This window comes from Manis javanica, chromosome 9 (assembly GCF_040802235.1).
Source record: "Manis javanica isolate MJ-LG chromosome 9, MJ_LKY, whole genome shotgun sequence".
NCBI classification, from domain to species: Eukaryota; Metazoa; Chordata; class Mammalia; order Pholidota; family Manidae; genus Manis; species Manis javanica.
Genome location: NC_133164.1, coordinates 32,796,686 through 32,813,127, shown reverse-complemented (window position 1 = coordinate 32,813,127; position 16,442 = coordinate 32,796,686). Strand labels below are relative to the sequence as shown.

Below are 16,442 nucleotides of genomic sequence, written 5' to 3'. Positions count from 1 at the left end.
ATTTATTTTGTACATTTCAGTAAGCAGGAGATTTGTCCATATGAACTGACAGGTCACCTTCAGATGCCAGGAGCAGACTGTTTATCACCATGCAGACTAGCATCTCATCTTAGCAAGTAAATATTAAACTAAAAGAATCCAATTGATTGTGGATGAGGGAGAATGGCGACATGGCCATATATTTTACTCCATGCTGATGCCTCACTCGGATCTATCCTGAAGTCCTCCTCCCTTCTTCCTAAAGTGATCATTCTGTTGGAAAGATGTGAGTTCAAGGTTACCATGTAAAATTGGGATATAAAATAATTATTTGTCAGTATCAAAGCTTTCCTTAAACACAATTTTTTGGGCTAATTTTTTACAATTCATATTAAGAAGAGGTAAAGGTCATCTATAACAAAAATACCTCTTCACCTCACCAAGCCAAACCAAACCAAACCAAGCAAAAACAGATCTATACTCTGGGGCAATAGGGTTTCTTTACAATCAGTGAAAAAAAAAAAAAAAACAGTATTCCTATGTAGGAAAACCTGAAATGCTGAAGAACTTGTGAGCCAGATGAGCACAAGAGAAAAAATAACCCTGAAGTGACTTAAAAAATATCACTGGACTTGGGCAGGGCTGAGTAGCAAAATACATCATTTAAGTAGCACCTAGCAGAGAGGTTTCACTACTTCAAAGAGTCAAGTGATAGATTCATGAGTGCAGTAAGTTTGTATTCTGAAACACAGCCTTTGAGATTCTTGAGATTCCTCCTGGAATTCATATGCTTCGATACCACTTCCTAAGCACTCATGTGAACTGATGCCCCTCCATCAAGTATATCCTGTTACAACTGTCCGCTTACTTAGCCATCCCCCCACAGACCGAATGCCCAAGTGCTGGGACTGTATTATGATTACTTTTGTGTTCCTGGAATAATCTACAAGCAAACATACAACAAAATCCAAATGACATAACAGTTGCCCCCACATTTCCTCACAGTCATTCAATTTAACAAATAATACTTAACATAGAGAACAGGAAAACAGAGGAGGATGCAGTTAATGGCTGTAAAAAGAGGAAGAAATTAATTTTCTGGTGGGGAAATTTGGAGAAATAAAAATAACCGCAAAAGCAATACCAGAACAACTCATCTTAGTAGTGACCAAACTGCGATCAGCAGTCATCACAACAGATAAAGTGATAAATGCCTGACACACATGATCTCCTTTCATTCTCATGAGGTAGATACTATTATTCATGCCATTTTCCAGATGTGGAATGTTAGGCTCAGAAAGTTTACATAACTTTCTGAAATCACAGGGCAAGTAATTACTGAACACTTACCAAGACGCAGGAACTGTCTTCAGAATCAGAGAAGACTGATGGCCACATAAAGCAACTGCTCAAATCAGTAACTGCTTTGATCTATGCAAGCTCAACTCTCACCCTCACCATTGTTGCCCTTACCCTTCCCACCCTCCTCCTCGCCTAAAGTCTCTTTCCCTGATCTCTAGATAAAGGGGGAGGGGTGCCCAGGGAGAATAATAAATCATAAATTCTTAGAGGACAGCAGCATGTGAGAATAGAATAAAGATGACAATGATAACATTTCTTTCCCCAAATCAGCTACAGGTATCTAACATAAATGATCTATATGCCTTAGGGACTAGCAACAGTACCAATGTTAACACAGCCTCAAAATATTAAGATCCTCTAGGGAAATTCAAATAAATTTCTGTTTTGGGTTCAAACTGGTTAGACAGTAGGTGTCAAAACTAAAAAACAATATAAACCAGCAACTAAACAACTTAATGAAAGAAAAGTGACTTTTTCCACCGAAAACAGAAAGGGAAATTCAAATTATTTCTATTTTAAGTCATTATAATAGTCTATATACCCAAATAATTAAGATAAACTACAACTGGATTAGTAGGCAAATGTTATTTTATAATATCAAATATTAAATACATGTAAATGCTTAATTATAAGCCATGTTCTTATCTTATGCTTACTGGCTTCTCCAAAGTCAACTTCTGTTCTGCTGCTCAAGAAATTCAAACAGAGGTATCATGTTTTAACACATTTTGTTTTATTAAATGTTATTAGATTGTCTAATTTAAATATTCTTCCTCCCAACACCACCTATTAAGAATAGCCTGCATTAAAGGCTTACTTTTCTAAAATGTTAAAAACAATAGGTATTATGTTTGGAAAAGAGAACTAAAATGTACAGTGGTCAATTACTTGTTTAAAAAAGTATATAATTTTGCTCTATTTTATAGGCCAACGTAAAAGACTGCTATTTTTTTTAAATGGGCACTTAATAGCTCTAAAGAGAAAGTTATAATTCACTCATTTTGCTTCAATAATGTTTTTAACTTTTAAAAGTCTAAATTTATGTTTGTAAACCATGGCCTAAACAATTGCCTCCAGCTCCCCACTAGAAGCACCACAAAAGTAGGCCCTAATATTGCCTTAGGCCCCCCAGTCCTAGGGCCATGTCTTGTGGCTCTCTTCCATGCCTTTTCATCCTTCTAAGAATTGCCTCCACCTTCTTTAACCTTCTCTTAAATCAAACCCATCACCTCCGTTTCTATTTCCCTTCTACAGTTTTAAGAAGTTCTACTTATCCCCTTTTACATTAGAAGGTGCCTTTAGGCATTACAGAAGCAGTGGCATTTTGTGTTTTGTGTATGTATTTTCAAAATTAACTTCCTATGCTAACATTCATGTCTAGTGTATGCTTCCATGGAACTGTTGGAAGAACTACGATTATTAAAGTCCAATCTTCCTTTATTTACCCTTAACTATATGCAATGGACTGACAGTAGAGAGCTGCTGATTATCTAAAGAAATAGTTGTTGAAATTCTACAAAAAAAAAATGTAATTGAACTGCCATGAATTATTATGTCCCGCATGAACATGTTGGATATGGCATCTTGCACACATCTTGTAGTACCCAAATTTCTCTTGTTAAATTATATTTGAACACAACTCTACATTTAAAGGGAAACTATATAGTGTAGTGGCAGAACAAAATGTTTTATGTCATCAACACATACGTGCTACAGGTATCATCAATATGTAGTTGAGTTTGACAAAAATTTCCCAAATGAATTCTGCAAAGAGAAAGCTGTTCTTGTTGATTTAAACAGTAGCTACAAACTTTTCTTTTCTTTCACCATGCCTCCAGAAAGAAAAATTGCAAGAGAAATTTAAGTTGTATGTTCAAAATGAGAGAAATCAGTCATTGGCTTTATATAGAAAGAATTAATTATCAACATAATTCTTATTCTTGGCAGCACATGAAAAGATTAAGTTTATGTTTCAGTATTAATGCAAAGTTCTTATTCGATAACAAATGCGTTAAGAATAAAAAAGATTAAGCATGTGGATTGTTTGTAAATATTATTGTCACCTTACCCATAATCAATATTTTAACATTCTGATTATCAAAACTCATTTGCAATATGAAAAATGTTAACTGAATGTTTAGAGTAGAAGTTGCCGACATAAAATTGATCCTGTGATAAAAAATAATAATAATAATAATAACACTGCTGACTCTTCAGAGTGTGTTAAAGAAACAAAATAGGACCTTCAAATTTTACACTGTTTTTGATGCTGAAAGTACCAACTTGTCGAATGGGTAGCCAATAGTTTTGTCTTTGAAAAGAGAGTAATTTGGCAGCGAAATGACCACAAGTTTCAGTGAACATAAAACTTACCAACACTTGAGTTCATGTCCCCATTTTCAGAATCTGCTCCATGTTGGTTATTACTGGCATGATAGCTGCTCATTGCTTCTAATTTGATCTTTTTCACCTTCATCGCCTCCGCGATAGCTGCGTTTGTAGCAGCGGCAGCTGCTGCAGCGGCCGCCGTCAAACCTTAAAACAGTAAATTAAAAACGAGGTAATTCCAATTCTGACTTTTCATGTAATAGTCGCTGTACTTTATATAACGCACATACAAGTCTATCGGAGCATCTGATTTCTTTATGCAGCACTCGGATAGCACATACTCACTCCCAGCAAGCAGATGATACAACACTGATACAATTGAGAGCGTGCTCTCCGAACTCCCAAATTAAATATTAGCATAAACATAATTTGGACATGGAACAATAGGAGTAGAGCTACAGCCAGAATTCTCTCTCAAAGAAACCAATTGGCATATGCCATTCCCGGCTTAAGATCCTTCATAGCTGCCTAAAGTGGGGGGAGGGGATCTGAACTGCAGCTTAATTCACAAAGCCTTTCACCAAGGAGTATAAATTCACGTGATTGCTCTCAATTTCCTCCTTGGGCCACACCACACTGAACACGCCACCAGTACCTGCACACGCCCTGCCTCTTCAAGCCCTTGACTTCACACACCCATTCCGTGTGTCTGGAATAGCCGTACCCAAACCCAGGTCCCTGACTTCTCACCCTTTCGCATTCCAGTCCCTGAGTCGAGATAACCACTCTGCTGTGGTGTTTGTCGGGAGAAGTCTGTTTCTGGTCCTCCAGAGAAGAGGAGGTAGGAGTGAACATGAGATTGGACAGTTTGAGACCCAATTATGGCAGAGCAGAAAGCTAAGGCCACGCTTCATGTTTTGGCTACAGACAACCGGCAGACGTTTTTGGACAGGGAGGTGGTTTATTTTCTTTAAATGTGTGAGCTTTTACCAAATCAGTTCACTTCATCCTGGCATCCCTCACCTGTAAAATGACAGACACTGGGACATAAGAATGACCTCTCCTAATTCTAAAACTTTAAAGTCGAACATTGGATATGCCCCCTGACCCTATTTCTCGTGGCTGTGGCTGTTTCAGAATTCTGAGCACATTGCTCCAGGCCAGTTGGAATTTGTCTGCGTGATTTATTTCTACTCCCAGTTGGTGGATTAGAGGCTGTACAACTGAACACCTTTCTCCTCCTTTTCCTCCCCACTAATCATCACTTCTAGTTACTGTAGCAACTAAGTTACAGCCTCCAGAATTACAAGAAAGTGTTTCTCCCTTGAAATAGCTGCTATGTTTTTAGAGGTTAGAAGATAGTACCTTTCCTTCAGATCAAAGAGGCCTTGAAAACCTTCACCCCAACACAACAAGGACTTCAGATTGGATCTTTGCATGAAAATTGATAACTGCCCACCTAAAAAGGCAATTATCTAAACTCAAAGAATTCATCTGGGTCTGGACTGAACATTTGTTGCCTTTTAAGTCCCAACTTGAACTGATTCTCTCATCTTCCTATGATTGAATTTTCTTCCCAGTTACTCATTTCCTTCAAAGATGTTTCAGAACATTTTCTTTCCTGTTCTCTTAAAATTCTTTGTGTTTCCCAGAAAACCTCTCTTCCTCAGTTTTGCCTTGTCACAAATGTGAACATCCTACTTGTCCCTTCTCTTTGCTGCCTGGTGTTGTCCCATCTCTAGTTGATGGCACTTCTAGGGTCTTTATCTTGCCTTGACACACCAAGTAGACCTTGTTCCATCGTATTCAAATAAGAAAGATACATCTGCAACTTGAGATATGATTGTTATTAGTGTATAGATTCTGACTCAAATTCAGTAGCCTGAAACATAACTACGCATGATACGACCTTTGAGAAGCCCTAAAATCATCTTGAGTGTGGTTTCTTCATGTGTAAAATCATTCTATTCACAAAGGGATAATACAAGGATTAAATAAGATAAACTATGTGAAAAATGCCCTATCATGTTTAGTAAAAACTAAGCATGTCTTGCATTCTAGTTCCTCAATAAGTCCAGCCCTAGGTAGGATTCCAGAAGGGTATCATGGGCTGGTCACAGCCCCCTCACCTAAAAGAATCTTCTCTTCACTGATTGCATTAACCTGATTTTCAAAAATACTTTTTTTGTCATTTATTGATTGATCTGATCTTATTTACTGTACTCTTCTATTTTCCCCATATGGCAGTTTTTTCCAGTTTTACATTTCTAATAAAAATTCTAGAAGTCCCTTCTTATCCACAGAGGATACATTCCACGACCCCCCGTACATGCCTAAAACTCTGTATGTACCAAATGCTATATATACAATGTGTTTTCCTATACATACTCACCTATATTAAAGTTTAATTTGTAAATTAGGCTCAGTAAGAGATTAACAACAATAACCAATAATAAAATAGAACAGTTATAACATTATAATAAAAGTTATGTGAATGTGGTCTCTCTCTCAAAATACTTCAATATGCTGTACTCACCCTTTTGCTTCTGATGATGTGAAACGATAAAACGCTTATGTGATGAAGTGACATGAGGTGAGTGACGCAGGTACTGTGGCGTAACATTAGACTACTATTGACCTTCTGCTGATTCAGGTACTGTGGCGTAACATTAGACTACTATTGACCTTCTGCTGATTCATCAGAAGGAGGATCATCTGCCTCTGTATGGATCTCAGTTACTGGGGGTAACAAAACTGCAGAGAGAGAAACCACAGACCAGGGGACTACTGTATGTGTGTGACACATACACCTGCCATAACCCAACTATAATATTTTTTCATGGTCTGTTTTTAGTCCAGTTTAATGAAGACAGGAAGAAAGTCATGACATTATCCAGCTGCTGATTTTAGTTCAACAAACTCACCTGGCTGTCTAATAAATTCAAAATTTTAATTCTTTAATAGCTTTCAAATTCAACCAATTTTCTGCATTTCCATTGGCTCCCCCCAGTTCAGGCTGCCACCTTTCCTTTCTTGGAGTCCTTAGCCTAACAGCACTCACTTTCCCCACTTCCAATCTCTTATGCCTCACACAGTAGTCAACATAACATTGTGAAAACAAAAAGCCAATCATAACATTCAATGGTACTCCTAGAAGCAAGTCAGATGCTCTACATAGTTGCTAGGGTCCTTTGTGCTCAGCAACTTGCCTACCTGGATAGCATCATCTGTTGCCTCAGGTCCCCTCTGCCCTCTGTGTTCCAGACACACAGACTTTCTTTCATTTCTTCTAATGTACTACATTCCTTCATCCCAGCCAGACTTTGTATACGTTGTTCCCACTTTCTGGAAGAGATCTCCGGTGTCCTGCCCCAGACCAGCCCATACATTCATCATGAGTTGGTATAAATATTATGCTTTTGGAGTAGCAGGCTCAAGTTCCTGATTCGTCAATCTACCTGGGAAACAGTATTTCAAAAATCAGCTCTCAAGACTTACTTCTTTTAAAGAGATAAACTTCTCTACCCTACTTACTCCTCAAGATTAAAGCTAGCAATCCCTTACTTAGGTTCTTAACCATGTTGTATGTGAGTTTGCCAACATTTACACATCAAAACAACTTGGCTAGCTTTTGAACCACTCCCATGGACCTTTTAAGTCTCACCATCTGAGATTCTCGTTGCGATCCCTGAATCTGCATATTTTTGGTTGACTTTACTGTTCCTCGGGTCATTTCGATATGCAATCTAAGAAGAAAAACTCAGTCCCTTGAACTTTTTATTGCTCTTTTTTTAGGGGTGGTGAAGGCTAAGGGTATAGGTAGGGCTAGTTGCTCTAACTAGGTTATAACACCAAAAGGTCAGTGATACTTTCTTAGCATATATATCCCAAATATCTATCACAATGCTTGGCACAAATTGTCACTGAATGAAAAAACATTTATCAAACTAGATTACTTGGAAAGCCACCGGAGGTATATGGTCATTATTTTGACAATGTCAATGGAAGTGTTATGAAACATCATGTTGATGTTACAATCAATGTGAATATACTAAGAATAGCAAATTTTATTAACTTAATATAAAGCATGGCTCTCCTAAGCTATGTCTGCCTAGAGCTAACAAAAATCACAACAGGCTCAGCCCCCTCTGCACTTACTGTACTTCCTGTGGGCCTTGTAATGGCCCCTTTCTCAAATCTCCCCAACTTGCTGTATCTGGTAGAAACTCAGCTTAGAATTTATATATATTTGCCTTAGAAAGAAGTCTCATTGTATATTTTGTTCCCTAATAAAATTGCAATTGAAAAGAATACATATAGTAAATTTACAAAATAATGCTAGTTTTGGGTCTATACTTATTCAAACTGAGAAAATACTTCTCCATGTAACGAAGAATTTACTTGTGAAACCAGTGACAACCCTTAGCATTTCCCACACACTATCACAGGCTGCCTATCCCTTTTCTCATTTAGAGCTCTTCTCGCCTTGCCTCAGATTCAGAAAAGTAATGTTACGCCCTCCTTCAATATCCCATCATGGAGTACCTGCAAATTTACCTCTGCTGTACCTCTTCCCAATCAAGACAACTCGTCCCCCCCACCCAAACTAGGTAATACAGTGTTTCCCAAAATAATACACTGTATGCCATCCAGCTGCAGTGCATGGCAAAGTTGGAGATTATCTTCCCACAAACTCCAGCTCTGGGATGGACTGAAGAATCTCTGCTTACCTTTCAACAGATTGATTCTGATGCTCACTGCCCTTTGTCTGATGACAGTAATTGACATTAAAATGTGTCTGCATCTTACAATAAAGCTTACTAATCAGGCAGATCATTACTGCAGGGGCTTCCAAATGTGAGTATGCTTAAAAATCAACAAGGGATTTCGAGTGGGCCAAGGAATCAGAATTTTGAGAAATACTGCTTTAGTGTGGTATAGACTTTGTAAAAATAAGTCTTCTTGTGCTTCTAGCCTAGACCATAGCAAAAGCAAAGAGGCCAGTCAGGTAATGTGGCATTTTGTATATTATTGATATAGCACTCAAGCATGTCATTAACTCCAAGGACCCTTACATATATGAATCTATTTTGTCTATACAGTAATTGTTACATAAACAGTTTGGATAATTAGTCCTGAGTCTATAATTAATAAGTGTTTCACCAGATTTCTTTCTCTTATGGGGAGGAAATGTTTTATATATATATATATACACTATATATTTTATGTATATATAATATGAAGGAATAAATAAATGAATAAATGATCTCTCATACTAACAAATGATTAACCCATCCGTTTAACCTCACCAAACGTTTTACACTCTCACAAAGCATTTATAGTATCTCATACCCCAAGACAAAAACATGTACTTAACTAAGAAGTCAAATGTAGTATAATTTCATTTTACTTTAAAAGGTTCTAAATACAATTTTATCATCAATGGGGAAACTCTACTATATAATTAAAATTCATTTGCCACTAATAAAACAATAGATAGAGAAATATTTCACTTAAAAAAAAGACTTTTTTTCTTTCAGAGGAAGGGCAGTAAGTTATATACTGTATACTCTGATACCTCCAAATGGCTCTGAGGAAAGGAATTGTACATCAGACTTAGGTGAAAACCCACATGCCTTATATCCTGCAAAAATATTTAGGTCTCTTTTACTTTCCCAGTTTATCTTCACACACTGCACTTGCAATTCAAAAGAAAGAATATTATTTTTACACAGAATTTAGAAGCACAGCTTGCATATTATTGTCTGAATTATGATACAAATTAATTGCTGTGGGATTCTTTCTGTTCCACCCCTTCAGAGACAATTCTATATATATATATATTTTTTTTAACTGGCTATTGTTAGAAATTCTTTATTTTTATCTTGGTTTATAGATTTATTTTACTTTACTTTCATTTATTGATGCACCATTACAATCTTTTAAAGTTCTTATTGAAAAAGTGACTGGCATGGAAATTACTAGTTATCTAAACTCACTATCACATAAGGAGTAAATATACAGCAGGTGAAATAAAGCATTCCAAAAAGCCATTCAAACTTTGGAGAACATGCATTAAATTTATCTGGAATACTTCAACAAGTTGTGTAATTCCTAAGGCTTCAAACATCTCATCTTTAAAGCAGAAATATCAGTTCTGACCTTATAGGGAGGCAAAATAATATAAGCAAAAACATGGGCACATACTAAGCACCCAGCAAATAGTCGTAAAAAATATCAAGCGACCCATAATATCCATCATGTCTTTATGTTTAGTTTTACCTTTGTTTGGTTGCTCACAAAAATGCAAATATGACAAAAGCTCCTAACAGCATGGAGTGAGAATTCTGCCATTTGACAAAACAGAGATCTAAAAACCAAGTTTCTATCAAATCATTTGACTTGGTAGTCTATATTGACTAAATTTATCATAAAATCACTAAATCTCCACTCTGTGCTATGTTGATACAAAGCCTTTGCTCACTCAGATTCAATATCTTAAAGCCAATCCATGGGTTTATCATTTGGAGGGGAAGCAGTCACTGTTACCACTTGAGCCTTATTTTACTTTGCAGAGATAGCATTTTTCTTTTGCTTTCAACATTTTTCAAACTAGCCTTTAAATCCTTCAAATTCCATTTGAACCCTGATCATTCTCTCCAAAAAAAGAAAAGTATCCCCAGTCTATTTATTTCAAATAAGTTAGTACCCCTAGTTATAGAGAGTAGATTATAACTATAGATTATAAATATCAATAAAAGAGACATATTGCTGTCAAATTCTTTCTCTGATCTGTTTGTTTGCTCATTAACTTGAAAGGTCCAATCTTTGATCTCTGGTTTCAAAGACATCAAGATGACTTCCAAATGTTTGATATGTTGTCTACTTTTACATTGCATTCCACATAAAATGCATTTCCCAAAACCAAATGATTAAATGAAAGTTTTATACAAGAGATAATAAGTATCCAAAGCTTCTATGTGATAGACTTTTTATTAGTCTATGTCACTTTACCCAAATTTGGAAGTAACCATTTTAAACATGCAGTAAATAGATTATAGCCAATGGTAGTTATTATTAATATTCTGGAATTGATAAGTTATTTATGTCTGGCATTCTTCCTACTGATTATTCAGGGAGACAGGCGGCTTATAAATATCTCATCACTCCACCGTCACAGAAATTTCATCGACAGTGCTCATGCACAGCTATTAGCAATATGAATCTAAACATTACAAGTAGGAGAAAAATCGAACATGTGGCATTAATACGCAGTCCTGGTTCCTAACCATCTGATAGGCAGATGGTGTGAAGCGGATTCTCCAGCTGAAATGAAGGGGCACATCATTTAAAACCTTGTTTGCATTCTAACTGATATCAGTGCCATATTGATATACATGATACATCATGGCAGTATTTGAACAATCTAGTTTGTTTCAGTCATAAATGTTTACAGCCTTGTTTTTTTAATCTTATAAGCATGTTCAGAAGAGTGTATTTTTAATTTATGAAACCTATTGTTTACTTCTGTTGAACTAGAAGATTAGTAGAAAGCAGGAATATTAAATTACTTCAACCAGAGCAATATAACCAAGACAGATGAATAAAATCGGCTTCTATTTTCAATAAAGGATGTTAGTAAAGGAGTTTTAAAATTAGCCCAGGCATTTCGTGCATTAAATACATTTAGTCACTTAAACATTCTAGTTTTTTTCCAAGTGGCATACAGAGAAACTTAATGCTTTACATAGTCATTCATTTAAAACTCTTACTGTGTGCAATTAATCTTGTCCAACAATTCACTTCAGAAAGTAAAACATCAAAAAGCAGAGTTCAACCATCATTACTGTTAAGTAATCTTTGTGCTCCTGACATTTCCTATAGACTGCAAAACTGTGGAAGGTGCATTGTAAACTCCATATGAATTGGAATTACAAGTAAACTGAAATCACTCCAAGTCTTAGAAGAACTCTTGGCTCAGTATAAAAATTTGAAAACACCAGCACCTTTTTTTTTCCAACTTTTCTTCCTATCCTTATTTAAATACCAGCTGTCTAAAAAACTGATACTAATTTTCAGTTATTTTGTTGCTTAATACTTTCCAAATAAATGAACATTGTGATTGAAACATGCCTGTCCTCACCTTCAAATAATTAAACAGCAGAGATGATAGGTAACTAGAATAAAGTAACTTAATTGTGAATCAGGATAGACTGAAGATTTTGAGTGTGAATCTGTCTCCTAATGCCCATTAGACTGACTTTTCTTGCCCTCTGAAACACATTTACATTCTGCAGAGAAAAGGAAAATTGATTTTTGAAGCTGCTAGTAGAAACACTCCCTATATCAGTTTTCAGTTTTTCAACTGATTAGATTTTTAAATGTTTGGATTAACAAAAACCTCTAGTAGTTTACAGAAATACAAAGAAAGATGTTATTATAATATTGATAATGCCTAATCAGTCAGATAGACATCAAATTTAGCATTCTTACTCTGCATAGCTTAAAACTGCAATATCCCAGAGTGAAAGAAGTAATATTGCAGTTGTGGAGTTGGGGAGAACTCCACGGGGGTGTCACCTGGACATGTGTATGCCCCTGAAGGATTCCCATGGAAGTTTTTGAAACTCTCAACTTCTGATACCTCAGTCATAGAATCAGGCTGAAAAACAGTAAGTTAATTTTTTTTAATTACTATGGTTTAAAATAAGTAATTTATAAAAGTTGAACTTCGCACAACAAGGTCTTAAATATATAACTTCCACTTTTACTCCATCTATTAACATACTGCCTTTAGGAAAACATTTCTTAATAGCCACTTGGGATCTAGACTTAAAAAACATGGAGATGAGAAAGACTTTATCTAATGCAACCCTTTTATTTTACTGGTAATGAAACTTAGGGCCAGTGAGGTTAATCATTTCTATAAAGCCACACCATTAAATAATGATAGAGTAATCCCAATCCTCTCAACTCCCAGTTCAGCATTGACCACATGGACTCTGTCAATAAGTATAAGAAACACCACAGAAATACAAAGAATTATTAGAGAATACTATGAAAACCTATATGCTAACAAGCTGGAAAACCTAGGAGAAGTGGTAGAAAAATACAACCTTCCAAGACTGACCAAGGAAGAAACAAGAAAATCTAAACAGACCAATTACCAGCAATGAAATTGAAGTGGTAAGCAAAAAACTACCAAAGAACAAAACCCCTGGGCCAGCTGGATTTACCTCAGAGTTTTATCAGACATACAGAGAAGACATAGTACCCATTCTCCTTAAAGTTTTCCAAAAAATAGACAAGAAGGAATACTCCCAAACTCATTCTATGAAGCCAACATCACCCTAATAACAAAACCTGGCAAAGACCCCACCAAAAAAAAAAATTACAGACCAATATCCCTGATGAATGTAGATGCAAAAATACTCAACAAAATATTAGCAAACCAAATTCAAAAATACATCAAGAGGATCATACACCATGACCAAGTGGGGTTCATCCCAGGGATGCAAGGATGGTACAACATTCGAAAATCCATCAACATCATCCACCACATAAACAAAAAGGACAAAAACCACATGATCATCTCCATAGATGCTGAAAAAGCATTTGTCAAAATTCAACATCCATTCATGATAAAAACTCTCAGCAAAATGGGTATAGAGGGCAAGTATCTCAACATAATAAAGGCCATATATGATAAACCCACAGCCAACATCGTACTGAACAGCGAGAAGCTGAAAGCTTTTCCTCTGAGATCGGGAACAAGACAGGGATGCCCACTCTCCCCACTGTTATTCAACATAGTACTGGAGGTCCTAGCCACGGCAATTAGACAAAACAAAGAAATACAAGGAATCCAGATTGGTAAAGAAGAAGTTAAACTGTCACTATTTGCAGATGACATGATATTGTACATAAAAAAACCCTAAAGACTGTACTCCAAAACTACTAGAACTAATATCAGAATTCAGCAAAGTTGCAGGATACAAAATTAACACAGAAATCTGTGGCTTTCCAATACACTAAAAATGAACCAATAGGAAGAGAAATCAGGAAAACAATTCCATTCACAATTGCATCAAAAAGAATAAAATACCTAGGAATAAACCTAACCAAGGAAGTGAAAGACCTATACCCTGAAAACTATAAGACACTCTTAAGAGAAGTTAAAGAGGACACTAACAAATGGAAACTCATTCCATGCTCTTGGCTAGGAAGAATTAATATCATCAAAATGGTCATCCTGCCCAAAGCAATATGCAGATTTGATGCAATCCCTATCAAATTACTAACAGCATTCTTCAATGACCTGGAACAAATACTTCAAAAATTCATATGGAAACACCAAAGACCCCAAATAGCCAAAGCAATCCTGAGAAAGAAGAACAAAGTGGGGGGGATCTCACTCCCCAACTTCAAGCTCTACCACAAAGCCACAGCAATCAAGACAATTTGGTACTGGCACAAGAACAGAGCCACAGACCAGTGGAACAGAATAGAGACTCCAAACATTAACCCAAACATATATGGTCAATTAATATTTGATAAAGGAGCCATGGACATACAATGGCAAAATGACAGTCTCTTCAGCAGACGGTGCTGGCAAAACTGGACAGCTACATGTAAGAGAATGAAACTGGATCACTGTCTAACCCCATACACAAAAGTGAATTTGAAATGGATCAAAGACCTGAATGTAAGTCATGAAACCATAAAACTCTTAGAAAAAAACATAAGCAAAAATCTCTTGGACATAAACATGAGTGACTTCTTCATGAACATATCTCCCCAGGCAAGGTAAACAAAAGCAAAAATGAACAAGTGGGACTATATCAAGCTGAAAAGCTTCTGTACAGCAAAGGACACCATCAATAGAACAAAATGTACCCTACAGTATGGGAAAATATATTCATAAATGACAGATCCGATAAAGGGTTGACGTTCAAAATATATAAAGAGCTCATGCATCTCAACAAACAAAAAGCAAATAATCCAATTAAAAAATGGGCAGAGGAACTGAACAGACAGTTCTCCAAAGAAGAAATTCAGATGGCCAACAGACACATGAAAAGATGCTCCACATCGCTAGTCATCAGAGGAATGTAAATTAAAACCACAATGAGATATCACCTCACACCAGTAAGCATTGCCACCATCCAAAAGACAACAACAACAAATGTTGGTGAGGTTGTGGAGAAAGGGGAACCCCCCTACACTGCTGATTGAAATGTAAATTAGTTCAACCATTGTGGAAAGCAGTATGGAGGTTCCTCAAAAAAGCTCAAAATAGAAATATCATTTGACCCAGGTCTTCGACTTCTAGGAATTTACCCTAAGAATGTAGCAGTCCAGTTTGAAAAAGACAGATGCACCCCTATGTATATCACAGCACTATTTACAATAGCCAAGAAATGGAAGCAATCTAAGTGTCCATCAGTAGATGAATGGATAAAGAAGATGTGGTACATATACACAATGGAATATTATTCAGCCATAAGAAGAAAACAAATCCTACCATTTGCAACAACATGGATGGAGCTACAGGGTATTATGCTCAGTGAAATAAGCCAGGTGGAGAAAGACAAGTACCAAATGATTTCATTCATGTGTGGCTATAAGAACAAAGAAAAACTGAAGGAACAAAACAGAAGTCACAGAACCCAAGAATGGACTAACAGTCACCAAAGGGAAAGGGACTGGGGAGGATGGGTGAGAAGGGAAGGATAAGGGCATGGAAAAAGAAAGGGGTAATTACAATTAGCATGTATAATGTGGGGGGGGCATGGGGAGGGCTGTACCACACAGAGAAGACAAGTAGTGATTCTATAGCATCTTACTACGCTGATGGACAGTGACTATAATGGGGATTTTTGGGGGGACTGGGTGGGAGCGAGCCTAGTAAACATATTGTTCTGCATGTAATTGTAGATTAATGATAACAAATAATAATAATAATAATAATAATAATAATAATAATAATAAGTGTAAGAAGAAAAGTGCAAAATACAGTAAACTATGGAATCTTTGAAAGAAAATGAACTCCTCTGCTCAAGTAGCTTGTGTACTGCAAAGGAAGTCAAGCTTATAGCCACTCAGGTGATGTCTGAAGTCAGACTCCACTTAGAAATCTGATCTAAATTTTCCTTGGTGATTCAGTTTTAAGGAATTTAGAATATATTTGCTGCAGAAACAATGGTCATTCAATTTTAATTATGCACAAAACTTTTAACCTCTACTACTGGTGAAATATCACCTTCATATTAGCCCAATCCTATATTTTAAACATGGCACAACAAAGAAAAGGATAAGAGTGAATAAATTATTATTCTCTGTATCTTGAATGTAGAATAGATTCTAAATAGAAACAAACTGAAATAGGTAAACTTTGACTCTAATTTTCTTTCAAGAACCCTAGTCATTATTTTAATTCCATTCTCCAATAAATTGGGTATTAGATGTCCACATATTTGTACGAAGCATAGTATTCCTTTATGTACATGACTCATCACTCCTGATTACTCAATGCACTGACTCCAGGCAGGTGGCTGCTACTAGCCTGAGAGTAGCCAATAGTATGTGACATTCTGAAAGGTTGTTTTTTAAAGGGCCTACTTGTCAATGTATTAGTGGCAGTTCAGGCAGTACAATAAGTGAAAAGATGAAATGGTGTCATAAATTTAATTACCTGCAAAAGAGTCACCTCATTCGCATTTTAGCCTAAAAATGATCTCCCCAAATACTCTCCTATGTTTCTCAACACTATG

At 36.3% G+C, this 16,442-nt stretch overlaps 1 protein-coding gene across 2 annotated transcripts in view; it reads right to left on the bottom strand.

Annotated features, from left to right (window-relative positions):
- The window catches only part of DACH1 (dachshund family transcription factor 1), a 400,485-nt gene that overhangs the window by 173,422 nt on the left and 210,621 nt on the right, over positions 1-16,442 (bottom strand). For both annotated transcript variants that reach the window (XM_037023557.2, XM_073212530.1), the window contains exon 3: positions 3,715-3,876. In XM_037023557.2, coding sequence (XP_036879452.2) covers positions 3,715-3,876 — 162 coding nt within the window. The remainder of the gene's footprint in view (positions 1-3,714; positions 3,877-16,442) is intronic.